This window comes from Stomoxys calcitrans, chromosome 1, assembly GCF_963082655.1.
Source record: "Stomoxys calcitrans chromosome 1, idStoCalc2.1, whole genome shotgun sequence".
Classification (NCBI taxonomy): Eukaryota; Metazoa; Arthropoda; class Insecta; order Diptera; family Muscidae; genus Stomoxys; species Stomoxys calcitrans.
This window is the reverse complement of record NC_081552.1, coordinates 12,421,420-12,442,382: the sequence shown is the minus strand read 5'-3', so window position 1 is coordinate 12,442,382 and position 20,963 is coordinate 12,421,420. Positions and strand designations below refer to the sequence as shown.

Below are 20,963 nucleotides of genomic sequence, written 5' to 3'. Positions count from 1 at the left end.
CTTTCGTTTAATTTATGCAACGAATGCCACATGAAGGTAAGGATCATTCACAAATATTAAACTAATTAATATAAATAATGTAAATAGAATAAATATTTATTTTAATTATTTATTACATCATTAAACTTATAGTCTAAATCTTATATATATAAAAATCAATTTGTGTTTGTTTGTATGTTTGTGTGTTCCTTATAGACTCAGAAACGGCTGAAACGATTTTCTTGAAATTTTCACAGATGGTGCATAATGACCCCGTGGTGAAAAAAGAGGACTAAATTTTCTGATATCTGAAGGGGGGTGGACCCTCCCCCTTACCCTAATTTTCAGAAACGCCAGATCTCGGAGATGGGTGGTGCGATTTAAGCGAAATTTTGTGTGCTCTCATATAGTACCCTAAAAATAAAAATTTGGTATCCAAATTTCGGATGGGGTACCTAGGGGGGTTGCCCCACCCTAAAACGTACTAAACATATATTTAGACCAATCACGACAATGTGGGACTCAAATGAAAGGTATTTCTGATATCCAATTGTTGGACCAAGTGCTAGAGGGACCACCCAAGCCCCAAAACACCCCTAAATCGGTTATATTTACCTACCATGGCAATATGGGACTCAAATGAAAGGTATTTGCGAGTAGAATACGAATCTGGGGCTTAAATAAAAGGTATTTGAATGTAGAATACGAATCTGATATCCAAATATGTGATCAAGTGTTTGGGGGACCGCTTCTCACCAAAAACATCCCCTAAAAGGGGACAAATTTACGACCAATAGCAATATGGGGCTCAAATGAAAGGTCTTTGGGAGTAAAGCACGAATTTGATATCAATATTCGGGAAAAGTGTCTATTGGGCCACGCCACCCCCACAACACCATCCAAATAGTAAGTAATTTCTGACTATTGCAATATGAGGCTCAAATAAGAGGCTTTTTAAAGTGGAACAAAAATCCGATATACATTTTCTAGGCCAACTCACGGAGTTGCCGCCCATTCCCCAAAACACCCCCCAAGCCGGTTATGTTTGCCGACTTGGAAATATGGGGCTCAAATTAAAGGTATGTGAGAGAAGAGCACGTATCTGATATCAACATTAGGGGCCAACTGTCTAGCGGACGTCCCAGCACCATAACAACCCCCAAGACAATTTGGGTCTTAAAAAGAGTGGAACTAAATATTTATAGTTTTTAGGGCCAATACAATTGTGATTTTTTCGGTAAATTCACTTGGAAAATATTATAGTGACATTTATCACAACGGTGTAATTACATGTGAATTGTCTTCTTTTTTTGTAACTTAAAATCGAAGTGTAAAGAAAAAAAAATAACTTTTACCAGAATTCCGCTAGTCAGGACAAGTGTCTTGAGTCATTAACTCACATTAACTGTTACTGAAGGCCATTTTTTCCTCGGCAAATGGAAGTATTTATTCTCTTACATATCGTTGTAATCCAGAACAGACATCTTGTCTCTAATTCAGAAATGGGATACGGATCAATTACAGAAAAACACCAACAAATCATCATTGAGACGCAATCACGGGCCACCACGGGTTTGCAGAATTCCAGACGCTGTTGCAATAATATGGACATTGTTCCACCGATCCTCATAAAATTTGGCTCATAGGATTCTCGTATGAGACATCAATTTTCCGCTTAGTTGCATAGAAATCGCATCAAACTTAGATATATCAGCCATATGTTTCATTGTTTTTCAAGTCGAGCTTAATGACCAAGCGAATGCAAAACCCAAGAAGAGATTGTTAAATATGGTTTGAAGAAAAGAAATTGCCGGTTCCGCAGACAAGGCAGGACACATGTCACCCCACTGGTCGACGAGTTTCGATAATTGGGTTTCTTTATCTCATCGGGACCATCGTGAAATCTCAACTATTACTACCAGACTGTTTGCTGTAAGCTTTTTGACTGAGCAATATCTCTTCAAAAAAACTCCAACTCCTCTTTATGGCCTTTGCAAGCTCCGTCTGCAGACGTCAACATGACCACCACACATGTGGTGGATTTTTTTTTGGAGACGAGCTTTTCGTCTTCGATTTAGAAACAACAGCATATATTTTATGTATGGCACTTTTTCACTTTTGGAGCCTATACATGCCGTTTTATTAGCCAATCTAAAAATTTTGCATGATATTTTCTTCTATGGCCGCCCGACCTTCACTAATAAGGCTGTAGTCATTGCATTACCCTTCCGAAGACTCCCGCCAAAGACGATCAAAATTGGTTAAGATTTAGATAAGCCAATTATATAATGATGTCGCCTGACCGGCCTACAGTTCACAGCCTGTTGTTCGTAGTACTTATAGTTGAGACCATTCGCAGTAAGCTTTTTGACCGAGCAATATCTCTTCAAAAAAACTCCAACTCCCCTTTATGGCCTTTGCAAGCTCCGCCTGCAGACGTCAACATGACCACCACACATATGGTGGATTTTGTTTTGGAGACGAGCTTTTCGTCTTCGATTTAGAAACAACAGCATATATTTTATGTATGACACTTTTTCACTTTTGGAGCCTTTACAAGCAGTTTTATTAGCCAATCTAAAAATTTTGCATGATATTTTCTTCTATGGCCACCCGACTTTCACTAATAAGGCCGTAGTCATTGTATTACCCTTCCGAAGACTCCCGCCAAAGACGATCAAAATTGGTTAAGATTTAGATAAGCCAATTATATAATGATGTCGCCTAATTTAACTTATAGTGTAGATGTAAGGAGTTATTTCCCTAATTTCCCATACTTCCTATCAATGGCGCTAACATCATTCTTGATCCTTGTAACAATTTAAAAATGCTTGATCCTTGTAAAATTCTAAGACGATCTAGCAATGTTATCGCGATAGTCTTTAAAAATAAAGATAATGAGCTGAAATCTTGCACAGATTCCTTTTTTTTGTACATCGAGGCAGGCAAGTTCGGAGATGGACTATATCTTGATATACCCCCTATGTAGAAAGATTTTCCGATTTTAGGTCTTATGTCCATAAAAGACTCATGAATTATCAGATCTTGATGAGTGATTTGTAGTAGATCTTTCAACACCTGTACTTCGTTGGTCTAGATCCTACTATAAGATATATATAAATATATATATCGGTCTCCCGATTTAAGGTCTTGGAACCATAAAACGGCGTATATTACTCAATTTCGCTAAAATGTGTCACACTGGCTTGTGTTAGACCCCTCGACGTTCGTACCGACTTTGGTCTAAATCGGACTGTTAGAATTTAAGATTATAACCAATGACGTCAACAATATACCAGCAAAAAGCGTAACAAAAGAATACAATTTTGTTCAAAAAAAGGCTAAAAAGTCAGTCAAATGGATTTTTGGAAATATTGTAAAAAAGGTACCTAATTGTAACAAATAATTTTGCAATCGCAAAATCTGAACGAGTATTCGAAATGATGCAAAAAATGGCACGTCGCTATCTTCGCTTTGATCGTTCTGATGTTGATAAGAACGCATGTTTCCCGAGTAGAGCCACAGAAAAAGTTTTCCGTGGTGTCGTTTCTCTCATAAATGGAAGAGACACATTAGTGGTGTTTATAAGTAGTGTAAAATCTATTTTATTATATGGCTGCACAACTTCGAGCTTGACACAAGCGGCTACCTGCAAAATTCAAAATGCAAATTTGTCCATGAACATTCCAATAGGGAACTGGGGCAAATTTCTCACAAATTAATGAGTACTGTCCGATTCAATTTTAAGCTCAATGATAAGGGACCTCCTTTCTATAGCCGAGTCTGAACGACGTGCCGCAGAGCGACACCTCTTTGGGGAGAAGTTTTTACATGGTTTTTACAAATGTCGCCAGCATTAGCAGGGGATAACCACCGCTGAACATTTTTCTGATGTTCCTGCCAGGATTTGAACTCAGGCGTTCGGCGTCATAGGCGGACATGCTAACGTCTGTGCTACGGTGGCCTCCTGCAAAATTCATGTTTTTATAAATTGATGCCTAATACTTCGTATAAATAAACAAACACTTCCCCTGTCGATGTAGAAATCCAGAACAGAAAATGGACTTGGTTGGGTCATTTCCTACGCCGATCGCGATATAGCGAGAAATGTCCTAGATTGGAACCCGTAAGCCAGCGAAGGACGCCCGAAAACACATGGATCCGCACGAAAAGAGAGTTGGAATCAACACATGTATTGTGGAATCTGTAAGAGTGCAAAAAAATTTCGAACAAATCGCATTATCAATCTCCGAGATCTTTTTCTTGGAAAATTAAGGTAATGAGAAGTGCTTTTTGCGAAACAAACAAACAAACCGAGTCCCATATACTCATGAAAGGTGAATATGCCCATGTGGTACTTTTTCGGGTTTTTGGTGACGTAAAAAGCTCCAAAACTAATGCGAAAAGCACTATGTTGGCATGGCTTTTGCCGAGAAGTCTTTCAGATATGAGAATTTGTGTCTAAAAAGCGCTCTGCTACAAATATTAACTTTAAAGTTACTCAATGCCATGTGCTTATATGAATTTGTTAATATACTTTTGTTAACAGCGAAATACCAGCCAAAATCTTTGGGAAATCTTTTATGAACTATGTTTGTGGTAAAGGTGGGCTAAAAATGCTTCGATTACAGTAAAAGACAATTTGTTACATGAAAATATCATTCTATTGGTTTGCTTATATCCCGTGTCTCTTCAATTTAGCAGAGAGTGTGGCTAAACCGGACATTTACAATACCACAAGTAAAAAACTTTGCACCAAACAGCGCCAGGTTGGAGGCAACAAGATTTTCTACAGCGAATAGATTGTTTGACAAAATTTTGCACCATAAGGAAATATCCATCCTTTGTATTCGTCACAAATCTTTGCAAACAAAGTCCCAAAGCTTTTCGTACAAAAAGCTTACTTCTCGGAAATTTCGTTTATGGCTGATGAATTATTTTTTGCGTATATCGAGGCGTTTGTTCCTTTGATATCTTAATTAGATTTGCGAAACATAAAAAATGAAGAATAATTTTTAATTCATGTAACCTCTAAGTCAACACCTCACAAAACCTTGAAGTAAAGCCAAATTCCATTTAAGCATTCAACGATTCTTAAATACAAATTTTTTCCTATATGAATTTCTCTGACTTGAAATAATTCAACAATAGTCTTTTCACAAAAATTTACTGACATGCGAACAACAATTCGTAATCCCCTAATTGATACTCCCACATGATAATTGTATTTAGATAAAATTATAGCTCTTTGAAATAAACTAGCAAATATAATGGCCATAAACTTAGCATATAAATTAGAATTATTGGCCAAAAGTAAAAACAAGCACCCACTCATGAAAATATTTGCAAAAGCTTTTGACAAAGCAAGACATCAAAACCAAATATAGCTAAAAGAGCGTTAAAATGACAGGGAGCCGCAGTAGCCAACAATGCCGGCAAGTAATCAACAGCGCCAATACTTGGCCTTTTGTACAATAACTAAGAACATTTTAAGATTTATAGGACACGGTCGGTCATCATCATCAACAAAAAGATATTCATGCTATGGTATGAGGGGAAATTAAATATAAAATAACCATAAGATAATAAAAACAAAACACAACAATTTTAACCGGTATCTGGTATTGGCAGAGAAAACAAAATAAAAGCATATACGTATTAGTTTTTTTGCAAAGCATCAACAACAACAGCTCAAAACAAAATGCTATTCTGTTATAGGGAGAGCCTAGCTTGTATGCGAAGAGTTGGAACGTCACGTTTGCGGCCGGATGCCTGACGCCGTACACAAGCTGGCACCTGTGAATGAGTGGGTCTTTTTTGCGCTGAGTGTTATTTAAATGTGAGCGTATATGACGATAACGCTTCAGTTGAATTTCAAAACCCAAACAGTTAACATATTGTGAAAACTTCATTTAGCAAACAAAGAAGTTTTTTGCACCAAATAAACACAAACAAAAAAAAAAAAAGAATAAACGAAAGAAAATTCTTAGTGAAAAAAAAAAAAAAATAAAAATTCTTAGTGAAAAAAAAAGAAGAGAAAATCATTACATTTAATCTTAAAAGAGTTCAAGAAAAATTGAAAAACAAACATACAAGTGCAAGAGTTTTCTAACAAAAACCCTGTTGGTTAAACATAGTGTCTTTGAAATAACCGTTGAATAACAACAGTTTCTAAAATGTTCTACAACAAAGTATTTGCATCTTTTGCCGGCGTTTTGGCTTTATTTGTGCTATTATGTAGTTTAAGTTCCAGCCATGGAGCGGTTTTCACACAGAGAGCCATATTAAATCCCGGTTAGTATTTCTTATAGTATAGTCATTTCATATATTTTGTTTACAATTTTCATTTAAAGCAAATAAGAAGTTCATAGTATAATTTTAATAGTTTCAGATGTGAGAAATAGTTTTATGAATAATGTAAGTTCTAAAGTCACAACATTTGAAAACGATTACTGGTCATTGTTCAAATTTTTAATAGTCAACAAAAGATATCAGAAATATAAACAATAAATTAAGTGGCAGCGAACTTTCACACTGTTTTAGAAAAATGTTTTGTAGTATCATTTTTGCTGTGGAAAGTTATTTTCTACTATAAAAGGAGTTTAAATATCTTCTGAGAAGTCTTGTTCGCAAACTTATAGTTTATTTGAAAAACAGTTGTCTTACCTTTGCATATGAAAATTCCTTTTTTAGTTCTGATAATACACAAAAAATCGGTTAATAATTAGTATAGAGGCCACCGTAGCGCAGAGGTTTGCATGTCCGCCTGGGTTCGAATCCTGGCGAGACCGTCAGAACAATTTTCAGAGGTGGTTTTCCCCTCCTAATGCTGGCAACATTTTTGAGGTACTATGCCATGTAAAACTTCTCTCCAAAGAGGTGTCCCACTGCGGCACGCCGTACGGACTCGGCTATAAAAAGGAGGCCCCTTATCATTGAGCTAAAACTTGAATCGGACCGCACTCATTGATATGTGAGAAGTTTGCTCCTGTTTCTTAGTGGAATGTTCATGAGCAAAATTTGCAATTAGTATAGAAATGTATATATTTAATAATTTTTTTTTTATTTCAAAAAAAAAGAAATTAATGTTGTATTTCATATGGTCTTCATTCGGGTGAGTTCACAAATAGCGAAAATGTTTCTAAAAAAAATTAAGAAAAAACTTTGCCAGTGATTTAAGTTAAGCCAATTTGGTTTATAGAGACTTTTTAGACTACTGCAATACCACAATAGCGACCGACCAAAGCCACGATACCAATACTGGTAACCTGAGCGCCCTACCAACCCAGCTATCTGGATTCAAGGCAATTACTTTATTCAAGCAAACCCCAAAAACGTATAAATTCACATAAAAACAAGTAAGGAAAGGCAAAAGTCGGGCGATGCCTACAGTATAATACCCTACACCTACCCTATTAGTACGAAGTGGGAGTTATCTCTTATTCCGAACCAATTTTGATGGATGGGCTGTTAAACAATCTGTATCAAATTTCGAGAAAATACGGTTGACAAATGACAACATTATTGCAAATTGTTCCAAATCTGATAAACATAATATATATGGGAGCAATATCCAAATCCGAACCGATTTCGAGAAAACTTCTTAGATATTGTGGAAGTCGTCAAGGAAAGCGTTGTACAAAATTTTGGCAAGATTGGTCAATGAATACGCTTGCATTGGCCATAGAAATCAAAAATGGGTGATATACATATATGGCAGCTATATCTAAATGTGGACCGATTGTAATACCACAATGGCGACAGATCAAAGCCATCAACCCAGCTATCTGGACTCTAGACAATTATTTTATTTAAGCATACCTTTAAGAAAGTTTAAACTATTTATCAACAATGCCAGACCTCGAAGTTGGGTGTAATGATTTTAGAGAAATTTAGTTTGAAACTTTAGAGTGTGGTATCTAGGGGGCCGCCCCACCAACAATATGAGCTTAAAGCATATTTTAACTAATCATGACATTATGAAACTGAAATTAAAGGTATTTAAGAGTAGAAAACGAAACTGTTATTCAAAATTTAGAGCGAAGTGCTTACGGGGTCACCCAGCCCCAAAAAAAAAACCCCTAAAGAGGAAATTTCTACCGACCATAGCAATATGGGGCCCAAATAAAAGGTGCTCAAGGGCATCGCTAATTTGATATCTACTTTCGGGACTAAAAGTCTGGTGGATCGCCCCACCCCCATAACACTTCCCAAATATAACTTATTTACTGACCATATCAATATGGGACTCAAGTAAAAGATATTTAGATATATGAGAGTAGAGTATGAATTCGATATCCATTTTCAGCGTCAAATATTTAGGTGGCTCCCCCAGAGATGGTTTGTATGTTGGTTTTTTAGGTTTTCGACAGTCAACAAGTTGTAAACATCGAAAACGTTATATACTGGTATAAAACTTATAAAAAGTAGTAAATGTCAAAAATCTCGAAATTTTTCCGCTTCTTTTTTAGTTTTGACAATATATAAGTTAAAATTTTAAATGTGATAAAAAAAATGTGAAAAGATAAAAAGTGGTTATTTTAAATCTATTTATAATCAGTCTGTCTGCCGGAGCATTTTGACCACGTTAAGATATTCAAAAATGTCGCCAGTAAGTATAAGTAAGGAAGAATAACGGTAAAAAAGGTTGTTGATGTTCTCTCCAGGATTGAAAATCAGACGTTTTGTGTTATTGGAGCACGTTCTTACCGATGCACCAGTGGTGCCATATTCATAAATTCACAAATGTTGAAACTAATTGTACGATGTTCTAACTATTTTTCAATTGCGTCGAAAACTAGTTATGAGGCTTTTGACATATGTATAATATATCGGAAATGTATGTAATATGCGTTGGAGATTCCGACAGACCATCTCTGGGCTGCCCCCACAACCAAAACAATCACCGAACCGAATATAATTACCAATCAGGGCAATATGGGACTCAATCATCATTAAGATGTATATCAATTGAGTCATGTATAAAATTCAAATAATTATACCCTATACCTCTTCTTTGGTCCGTCCGATTTTCAGTAATACTGCAATAAAATAGTCATTTGTTAACCGATTCTCTCGAAATATGGCAGGAAGAATTTTTTTATAACTCTCGACATTGCTGATGAATTTCATGGAAATCGGTTCAGATTAAGATATAGCTCTCATATATATGTATATATCGCCCGATTTTCACTCCTAGAGCCACTGCAAGCGCATTTATTGACCAGACTTCCCAAAAATTCGTACAACGCTTTCCTCGACGACTGTCACAGTATTTGAGAAGTTTCCTCGAAATAGGCTCAGATTTAGATATAGCTCCCATATATATTTTCGTCCGATTTGCAGTAGTAATGCAATAAAATGGTCATTTGTTAACTGATTCTCTTGAAATTCGCCAGGAAGGATTTATTCGACATTACTGGTGAATTTCATGGAAATCGGTTCAGACTTCAAGCTAGCCGCTTGAAGTTTTGCACAAATACTTCTAATTAGTGTAGGTCGGTTGGTATTGCAAATGGGCCATATCGGTCCATGTTTTGATATAGCTGCCATATAAACCGATCTTGGGTCTTGACTTCTTGAGCCCCTAGAGGGCGCAATTCTTATCCGATTGGGATGAAATTTTGCACGACGTGTTTTGTTATGATATCCAACAACTGTGCCAAGTATGGTTCAAATCGGTCTATAACCTGGTATAGCTGCCATATAAACCGATCTGGGGTCTTGACTTCTTGAGCCTCTAGAGTGCGCAATTCTTATCCGATTGGAATGAAATTTTGCACGACGTGTTTTGTTACGATATCCAACAACTGTGCCGATCTTGGGTCTTGACTTCTTGAGCCTCTAGAGGGCGCAATTCTTATCCAATTTGAATGAATTTTGGCACGTAGTATTTTTTGATATCCAACAACTGTGCCAAATATGATTCAAATCGGTTCATAACCTGATATAGCTGTTATATAAACAGATCTGGGGACTTGACTTCTTGAGCTTCTAGAGGGCTCAATTTCTATCCGATTTGGCTGAAATTTCGCAAGACTTTTTTTTATTGTTACTTTCAACAACTATGTCAAATAAAGTACAAGTCGGTTCATAACCTGATATAGCTGCCATATAAACCGATCTGGGATCTTGACTTCTTGAGCCTCTAGAGGTCGCAATTATTATCCGATTTGCCTGAAATTTTGTACGACGGATTAACATACGTGTCTATTATGGTCTGAATCGGTCTATAGGCCGATACAGCTCCCATATAAATCGATCTCTCTATTTGATTTCTTGAGCCCACAAAGAGCGCAATTCTTATTCGAATTGGCTGATATTTTACACAGGTCTCCAACATATAATTTAATTGTGGTCCAAACCGGACCATATCTTGATATCGCTCTAATAGCAGAGCAAATCTTTTCTTATATCCTTTTTTTTGCGTAAGAAGAGATGCCGGGAAAAGAACTCGACAAATGCGATCCATGGTGGAGGGTATATAAGATTCGGCCCGGCCGAACTTAGTACGCTTTTACTTGTTTAATATTCTTTTCAAAGTCTTAGGAATTATTATATTAAAACCAAGCAACAGAATATTACTGCCTTTCCCCAATCCCTGGCTTTCCCAAAATCGCTTCGCCATACAAGTATTTAGATTTTTCAAAAAAACATAAACATGTTTAATCAAAAGTTTGTGTCTGAAGTCTTTTGTTTAAGACCTCTTGAAAAACGCCCCCAAAAAATTTAAAGCAATTTAAAATTTTTGAAGACGTTTTGTGACTGTAGAAAGTCCACTGGGTTCTATATCGTCATTTGTGTCATATATACAAGTCATGCAAGTTCGTGACTTAAGTCTTTTGTTTCCTTTTTATCACTAAACGTCATTGTGATTAAGGATTGTAAAATAAAGCAAGACTTTCCGGATGTTATACACAATTTAATGCCAACAATTCCATGAAACCACTTCAATAAATATATTTTATGAACTTAAGTGTATGTTGGCGGAAAAAATTTTCTGAATCATACACTTTAAAACTTCTGGTTTGCCATTGACGCAAGCAAACATTGTTATTTTTGGGCAAGAAATTGCTTTTAGTTTAATTGTTTTATAAGGTCATAAAAATGTAATTTTTGAAAATGTATAAAAAATTTGCCGAAATAATCCGCAGAACAATTATTATATATTCCCCGATGTATATGGTATTTCCCTCTTTCACTTTTTGAAACAGGAAATGATATATAAGGCAATCTGTTTCCAACACTTTTACATTTTGTTTTCGTCCCTATAAATTTTGTTTGTATTTATTAAAGACGCAATTTATATATTTTGCTTATAAATTAGTGACTTTAATTAGATGTTTAATTTTTTTTGTGGAAGTTGTCAACAAGTTGATTATTTGTTTTTATTAAGGGGGTTTTATAGTAGATGCACTTATTGCGCTATTATTTTATCACTTTCGTTGCTATTCATTTTGAAACTTGCCAAATTCTTTTGTTAAAATATTATTCTTTAATTTCAATAACGTCTTTGGAATAAAGAATGCAAAAGAAGTAAACAAACTCATAAAACCAAACATCAAATTTTCGTCAGCCTTAACTTGATGATCTTTAGACTTTTGTAGAATTTAAAATGTGTGGTTCATTAAGATTTAATGAATCGTGGGCTGGTGGTCATTACCGAGTTTTGCCCGACCATTGACTTTTGTTGAAGGACCCTGATAATATATATTATATACTTTGAAATTTTAAAATGATGCATTTTATGCAATAATTTATAAATTTTTTTCTTTCGTTTACGATGCTGTTGATTTCTAAAGCCTGTTTTTTTGGCTTGAAGCTTCTGGTTTGAATCATTTGCCTTTCGAATTAAGACTTATTGCATTATAACGCCTTATTTATTTAGGTTTAGTTTATTATCGTATTGTTTTCATACCCTTCTTTCCCTTATTTGGTTAAACCTGCATTTTATTGCCTCCGCCTTTTTATCTTTTAATGTGGCAATTGTGGAGTCTTAATAAAATTAACTGCTATTATAAAGGGAAATTTATATTTGTTCCTAAGACAGGTTTTAGCCTCAAGAAGACTTTTATGATGCAAGGTGTTAACATTAAAGATGCCATACATATTTATAGAACAACAATCATTTCGAGTTACTCATAGTCAAAGTTATTTGCGTTGATGTCCTAGAAATTCTTAATGTAAAGTGCCATTAATGTCTTGAAATTTCGCAGGGAGGATAGAATTCTTATTTTTACATGTACAACTTTATTTTTTGTTATTGTAATATTACAAATCTTCTTAGTCATTCTCCAGAAATTTAAGTTTTAATGGGAGTGATATTTGCGTTTTTTGTTACAAAATAGCTAGACTTAATTGCTTAATTCAACCTCAACATTCTTGTTTTGAAATTGTTGTGTTTTTTAAGCTATGAAACCCCTACTCTTTATTCCTAGAACTAGAATTGTTTTTCCCTATAAATATTCTTAACAAGTTTTAGGAATGTGAAGAATGTTGGAACTGTTGAATTTTTTTTATTTAAAGAATAATGTGTTGTGCTCAGTCTAAGAGGTGATAATATCAATGAATATATAATTCGATACAAATAATAGAGGCAATATAAAAGAAATATAAAAAGTAATTTTAATGTTAATTGTTATAGATAAAAAAATCTTTATATTAGTTAGTTGTATTAGTTTTTTTTTTGATAAAAAATTTAAAAATATATATTTTTCATAAAATAATATGAAAAATAACGAAAGTGGTGGCCACCGTACGGCAGATGTTACAATGTCAGAACGTCTTGGTTTAAATCCTGGACAGAACATCAAAAACAATTTTCTGCGGTGGTAATCCCCCCCTAATGCTGGCGACATTTGCCATATAAAGACTTCTTCCCAAAGAGGTTCGCACTGCGGTACGCCGTTCATACTCTGCTATAAATAGGAGGCCCTTCATCATTGAGCCTAAACTTAAATAGGACGGCACTTACTGATATGTGACAACCTGTTCCCTAATGGAAAGTTCATAGGCAAATTTGCATTTGCATTATGAAATACATCACAAATAAAAAAAAATAAACTCAAGTAATAAAGGGTTTGAGGGAAATTAAAAAAAAATAAAAAAACACAACTTTTTTAAAAAAAAGAAGAAGTTCAATTTGAAACAAAGTCCGAGTGTTAATTCTTTTATTTTTCTTTGAAATTTTGTTCGTACTTATATATTCAGAGCGAGAAATACAACTTTTTTTTGTTGTTTTAAATCAAGAAAAAAATGTTTAATTCTTAATAAAATGTAGTAGAAAAAAATTAAAAAATAAATAAGGTAATGTTTTATTCCTACAAATTTGTTTAATATTTTCTGGAAACTTAAATACAAAAAAAAAAAAAAATATATATATATATATATATATATATATATATATATATATATATATATATATAAGTAAATAAATAAATGAATGATAAATGACTGAATAAATATTTCAACTATAATTTTTTTTAAATATGCTTGATAACTGAATCGGTTAAAAATTTTACTAAAAATCATATTATTAAAAAAATTGTCTGACGAAAAAGTTCGAGTCTTAAGTATTTTTTTATATATTCTTAAAATTAAAATATTTTATCTATTAAAATAGCATTTAGTTGTGAAACGTTTGGGTAAAAGTAAGGTGTTTTTAAGAATTTAATTTTTTTTAAACATTTCTTAAATATTTTATCTATTAAATAAAAAAGCATAACATTTTATTTAAAATTAATTACACTCAGTCTGCCAAAGTTGGTTATACAAACTCTAAATGAAATTTTTTTACATATTTTTCTAAAAATCAGAAATAAATTAATTTAAATTGTTTAAAAATCATAATATCCAGAAACAACTAAAAATGTGCTGAGTTCGGAAATTTGGGAACCAACTACAAAGTATTCTGCTAAAAATTTACTCAAATGAACTTAGTTGAAAGCATACCAAATTTTTGCAAAATCAGGCAAAAATTGAAGCCTTTGGGCCATAGCAGGCTAGCGGATATAAGTTTATATGGGAGCTATATTAGATTATGGACCGATTTGAATTGAACTTGGCACGGTTATTCGAAGTCAACCCAAAACACTCCACGCAAACCAACCAAATCGGATAACAATTGCGGCTTGTGGGGACTCAAGAAGCCAAATCATGATATCGGTTTATATGGGAGCTATATCCAAGTCTGAACCGATATGGCTTCAAAGACCTACATGAAACAGAAGTATCTGTGCAAAATTCCAAGCGAATATCTTCATTCTCTCGAACGCAATAGTGATTTCGACAGACGGATATGCCTAGATCGACTCAGAATGTCAAGAGGATCAAGTATATATATACTTTGTATTTCGAGGTCTTACAAACGAAATGACTGTTTAGTTGTTGTTGTAGCAGTGTGTTGTACCGTGAGGCTGCAGCCCTTCCAAGTGGATGAAGGATTACGTCAGGTCAATCCGGTATGTAGAACCAGCTTCCAAAGTATTGACTAGATTTGTACACCCCCATGCTATGTTGTTGGGTATAAAAAATTTATATTGTAGGAAATTGAGTTTGGGAAGCATTTTTTGTGTAAGCCAGTTTAACATATTGTTAACGAAACATCTAAAATATTTTTTCAAAAAGGAGAAGAAAATTCAAACGTTTGTGTCTTAAGTCCATTTTTCAAATAGTTTTCTTATATTATTATTTTTTAAAATTAAACTGGCTATGGCTTTGAAGCATTTTATAATGCTTTTATTATTTACTCAGCAATTACGTTTAATTTGCATGGTTTTGGGGAAAAAGGTCATGTCCTAAGTCTTTTTATTTTATTTAGATTCTTGTTTTATTCTATTTTTTTCTATTTTAATATTTTTTATTTTAATAAATTTTTTTAATTGTTTGTTTTTGGCATCTAGTAATGTATATTTTCTAGCATTTAAAATTGTTTTCTAAAGTTTTCTAGTATTTCTCTTGTCTTGTATTCACAATATGAAGCATCAAAGACACATTTTTTTTATAAAAAAAAAAAATAGTTGACATATGCGATATTCAAATGACTGCTATTTTATCATTACTGCGACAATATTTCCATTAAGCTGCGTGTGATTCTAGACATGTTTAGTTTTTTGATTTCTTTGACAGCTATTGTAAATAATAAATGTTAAATAGTTATTGGATTTTAAGGTGACATTTAAAGCAACAACAACAGCATAGTATGAAATAAAGAATGTTGCAAATAACTAATGCCATAAACGTGCCAATGGTGACCTTTCATTGAGAGAACAAAAAACAAAAACTGCATGAATTGAGATGGCAAAAGTAGTGAAAAAATACATAAATAAGTAATCATTCAAGTATAAATTAGACATAGAATAAAATAACATCCCAGAATAGTTAATAGTTATTAAGAGATATATTAATGGCTTATCAAAGTAAACTCGGATCATAAATTTGAAATAAAAATTGTGTCATTATAAAAAATTGACATTGATCTTGAGAATGACATCAACATATAAAGGTTTATCTTACAAAAAAGTAATAAGAAAAAAATTGATAAAATTAATTTAAGCCTAAAGAGATGCTTATATAAATTTCCATTGATCACTCATAATAAATCAAATTAAAAAAAATTGTGCAATTAATTTTGTTTTCAACAGTTCTCCAATAACAAGCTTCAGTTTCACATGTCCCTCCCCCCACCAAGCAACAGAAAAAAGAAGATTAATTACATGAATGACTGAAATATAAATTAATATCTTAACTTCGTTTTTGGGGGTCTTGAACAAAATGCTCACGTTGTTATTGACGTCAATGTCGAAACCGGCTTTTATTAACTGCAAAACCCATTTACTTATCTGCAATATTTTGTAGATTCTTGTTTTGTTAGGCATTGTAGTACAATGAACCAGATTTCCAAACAAATAAAAAATCCAACTTATTGGATCTGGGTAAGCTTTAAAAAAGCATTGGACATTGTTTTATGCCCCTGCGAATATAAATACAAAATGTGTGAAATCCATGGCGCCGGATTTTTGGGAAGGTCACTTTCTGCTATTCGAAATATTTCCTTATTTTTAAAACAAAGCAAGACAAAAATCCCTTAAAATGGTCTAATAAAAAAGTGTTATTTTTTACACTGAATTGTTAATTAAGGCAATATTAATTAAATAAAAATATGTGGTATTTGTTTGTTTTCTTTTCGATTATAATCGATCAAAACTTGCCAAATTCTTTGATGTTTATTACTTTTCTTTCTTTAAATTTTCATTAAAAATGATGTTAATTAAATGGCCTGGAAAGGAGTTGAGCTTGTTGATCATAGTTATTTTTAGAAATAACGCATTGTTTATCACCTGTTTGGGGAGAAAAATATTATTTTGGCTTTCGTGATATCATTTGTGGGGCGTGATTGGCTCATGGCATTTCGTAGAAAATTATTTATTATTTGAGCAAGAAATATCTTCCTAAAATATTCTTCATAAACAACAGCTAACTGATGAAGAATGAAATTTTGAGGAATGAAGAGTTTGTATGTTCAGTCTTTAGTTTGTTGTCCGTTGTATGCACATCAGATAATTACTTAAAATAAATGTACGAAACAGCCTTAGGAGAAGTTTGTTTATGTTATGACTGGAAATAGCATGTCTAAAAATGTTATTGGCTCAAATATTCGTCTTGTTGCTATAGGAGAGCAAGGCAGGCTATGACAAATGATTAAAATATGCCTTAAAAAGTTGTTAATTAAATATTATGTCAAAATAGTATACATATCGTCATGACTTCGTGTTGGAGATAAAATATTTCCTAGTAGAATATCGAAAAATAGAGATGGTGATGAATGGCGAAAATATTCCAAACATTTTAAATCTGTAATCTTCTAGATTATAAATCATTCCTTGAAGAACATCCTTGTCTTCTGCAAAAATGACTACATCGTCAGCGTTAAGAAATAATTAACCATGTTAAGACACAGGCAGCAATCTTTCCCCATAGCAACTCCCCGGAAAGAATTCCGCGGCGGAGTCTTATATTTAACAATAATTCAATACAAATCAAGAACCATATGAAATACCTCGGCGTTATTCTTGATAAAAAGTCAAAAAGAACATAGAAATGACTCCTGGAATTTTCTTTAAATACTTCTTTTTAATGTAGGTCAGTTGGGATTGTATATGCGCTAGATCAGACCACTTTTAGATATAGCTCCCATATAAACCGATCTCCCGAATATATTTCTTGAGCCAATTGAGGGCGAAATTCTTATTCGATTTGGCTGAAATTTTGCACGAGGACCTTTCCCACGACCTTGAATGTTGTTTGTTATGACCTCCCATTATCCTTTTTTATTTTTTTGCCTAAAACACATTGAGTGCCACGACGTACGTTTCCGTTTGAAACCTAACCCGTCGTGGGGTAGCACGCCGTACATTTCCGTACGACGTGGCCTGTAGTTCTTATATGTATTTAGAACCTGTAGTTCTTTTTTATACGACACTGAGTGAAATTTGTTGCGATTATTAAATAAAGAATCCTTTACTGAATATTTTTGCAAAAAACATGCATAAGTCTAGGATGATTTTTTGCCGCTAGCCACTCAAAGTGATAAAGAGAAATCGTCCAAAGAACATCATAAATGCGATTCATGATGGCGGGTATATAAGATGCGGCCCAGCATTACTTCACACGCTTTTATTTGTTTTACTTTTAATATGTTTATATATGTCACATGTATGTATGTCATTTACAATTGGGTTATATTGAATATATTACAATAAAATATGGGCAATAGTAAACTGTTCAGTGTAAAGAAAGGCCATCAATAAGCTCTCTCCATCGAGCTATATCGTCGGCCAAAGCCTTGACTTGATTCCACCATATATGGGATGATTCCAACTCTCTTTTCGTGCAGCGGATTCATGTGTTTTTCTGACGTCCCCTCCCTCGCCGTCCTTGCGGGTTCCCGTCTAGAATATTTCTCGCTATATCATCGCGTGGTCGGCGTAGGTGTGATCCAACCAAGTCCATTTTCTCTTTCGGATTTCTATATCGACAGGGGAAGTGTTTGTTCTTAATTGCAATTCTTCATTTGAAATACGGTTTGGCCAGAAAAATTAAGATCCTGACTTTATATTATGTGAGATGTCACTGCATCTCCAAACTACGTTGAGTTTAAGAAAAGCGCTTCTAGTCTCTAGTATAATATCAAGAATATTTCATCATTTAATTCACTGAAGCTTTTCAAATTTGATTTATGTGATTGATTAAACTGCTTCAAGAACATGGAAAAAATGTCTTTGTTGTAACTAAAGTCTTTTGTTTCTTTGTTGTAATGTTATAACAGAACATATCTCAAAAAAGTTCGTGCTCTAAGTCAATTGTCTTTTTTTTTGTTTCAGCCTTAGGACAATTATTACCATTATGTTGAAAGCAATTTTGTGTCAAAATTATTTCATCATTTTTAAAATTTAGCTTTCAGTCTTGATTTGTTTGATTGACATAAGACTGCAGCGAATCTTTTTGTGCTTTTAAATGTTTCAGAAACTTGATTTCCCGATTTAATTTTTTCTCTCATGTTTTCCCGCTAATTTCGCTTGATTGGTTGAGGTATTACTTTATAAGCTTGAACTGGGTATATAAAGTTCAAGTCTTAGTTGTTGTGCTGATAACAATTTATGTAAAATTTTTTTCTTTCTTTATCCAAGAAAACTTGTTCTTAACGACCCCACTTGAACTTGAATTGTTTACTTATTTTATGAACTTGAACTTGTTGTTCGTGTCTGTGGTAATCTTTTCAATATGCAAACAAGACATTTTGTTGAAATCATTTTCGTGTAGAATCTTACGTTTAAGATAAAACGTAAAAGAAGTAATTGATCTTAATAGTAGTCAATTAAAAATGTTATCACAAAATAAGCTATGCCATGACTTCATATTGGTGTTTAAACCATTTTTCATTTGGGAGAGGGAAGTTTAAATGACGTAGGTTTATACATCGTACACAATGTTGCTGCTAATATGTTAACAACTAAAGCTATACAATTTTTTGAGACTGTTTTAATTTTGTTTTTGTCTAGCATGACGCGCAAATTTTTTTTTTTTTAATTTTTGAAAAAAAAAAACAATAAGTATAATGTTTACTACCTTAAATGCTTCCTTATTGACCCCAACATTCTATATCTTGTAACAGCAACTATTTCCGTAATGATTTAAAAAAGTATTTATCTTGACGTTTATTTAAATCAGCTTCTCCAAACATATTCTGGTAACGCATGCCCTGTGTTATTCATTGAATGTTGAAGCCTCATGTTTTCACGTTGTTTCGTTACGTTAAACATGCATAAAACATTATCCGTACATGAACTTCCTTATTTTGCAACATTTACTTATGTTTTATTTTTCAGTAAATAACACTCCTATCATTTTCTTTGCATTTTAAATAATTTTCCTACTCTTTTGTTCATTATTCTTTTTGCAGCACATCCTGGTAAATGTTTTGATAAATTCACACGCCGTGCCATGCTGCCCAACAAGGAATACAAACCCAAAGGCATTTGTGCTGCCTTGACTTGTGATCTTGAGAGCCAAACTATTAACATTGAGACGTGTCCCTATGTGGAAATGCCCGGCTGTGAAGAGTTGCCCGCCGATCCCTCATGGAACTTCCCCAAGTGTTGTCCACAATTTAAGTGCACGGACTTTAAGACCGGCAAGGAGTTTGTGGTCTCGCTGTAGTTGAATCCTATTAGCATGAAAACACCAAACACCACCAACAGAATCATTTAAGAAACAACCTCAAAAATTCACGACAACAAAAAAAAAAAAACATCGTGATTTATTTCTATCTACACTTATAACCATAAAATCGACAAAAAAACAAATATTATATTAATATATGTGTGTAGCTGTGTGAATGTATTTTTCCAAAGTGTGTATGTTCCATTTCGTTGATATATTTTTTTCAATAGTAAAGAAAATACTTCATTGTCACTTTATTTATTTATAATAGGTTACTTTGTTCATCTCACCTTCTGCTATGCAAAGATTTTTGTTTTTCGATATAAATTTAATTTTGTAAATATATTTTTAAATTTCTTTTTTTGATTTGTTTTTGTTTTTTTCCCCTTCTACTACTTATCATGTGTGTATGCGCGGGAATGTGTGATTGTTTTTATTTTAAATTGTAATAATTACCATAATGAAAACGTATTAATTATATAGTTGTGTATGGAAACCTGAATTGATGATCTTTGTGTGCGTTTTTAAGCATACTTTTTATTAATTGTTTAAATAAAAATATTATACCTAAACATTTTTATAAGCTAAGCGTTTAAGAAAGAAAAAAGAAAATAAAAATTATTAATAAAATTAAATTTTAATAAAAGTTTCTTTTTTTATTATGACATAAGGAAAAGGAGAATAAAAGCCCAAATAAATGATTGGCAACCAATCACCATGTATTACGTACCACATATCTGCAAAATCAAGCAAACATTAAAGTTTCTAGGGATCGTAGAGGACTGATCGGGAGATTGGTTTATATTTGGACAATATTTACCATGGATGTTGGAAGTCGTAACAAAACACTCCCTACAAAATGCGGCTTCCAGGTGCTCAAGGTGTCAAATGGACCGATTTGGATCGAACTTGAGGCAGTAGTTGGAAGTCATAACAAAGCACTCCGTGCAAAATTTCAGCTTAATTGCATACCAATTGCGGCTTCCAGGAGCTTAAGATTTCAAATTGTGAGATCGGTTTTTATGGGAGCCATATCTGCTGCTTCATCGATTTGAACTTTATTTGGCATTGTTGTTGGAAGTCATAACAAAACACTTCGTGCTAAATTTCTGCCAAATCGCATAGCAATCGCGGCCAAATCGCATAGCAGGGGCTAAAGATGTGAATTTGAACCGTTTTTGACAAAGCTATTGGAAGCCATAACACAGCACTTCCTGTGCAATTTCAGCCAAATCGCATAGCAATTGCTGCTTCTAGGGGCTCAA

General features: G+C 33.5%; 1 protein-coding gene across 1 annotated transcript; it reads left to right on the top strand.

Moving 5' to 3' along the window:
• Nucleotides 1-5,986: 5,986 nt before the first annotated feature.
• LOC106087873 (uncharacterized) lies at nucleotides 5,987-20,333 on the top strand. Its single transcript, XM_013253062.2, has 2 exons — nucleotides 5,987-6,273; nucleotides 19,439-20,333. The coding sequence occupies exons 1-2, from the start codon at nucleotides 6,156-6,158 to the stop codon at nucleotides 19,693-19,695; spliced, it is 375 nt and encodes a 124-aa protein (XP_013108516.2). The 5' UTR covers nucleotides 5,987-6,155; the 3' UTR covers nucleotides 19,696-20,333.
• The last annotated feature ends 630 nt before the right edge of the window (nucleotides 20,334-20,963 follow it).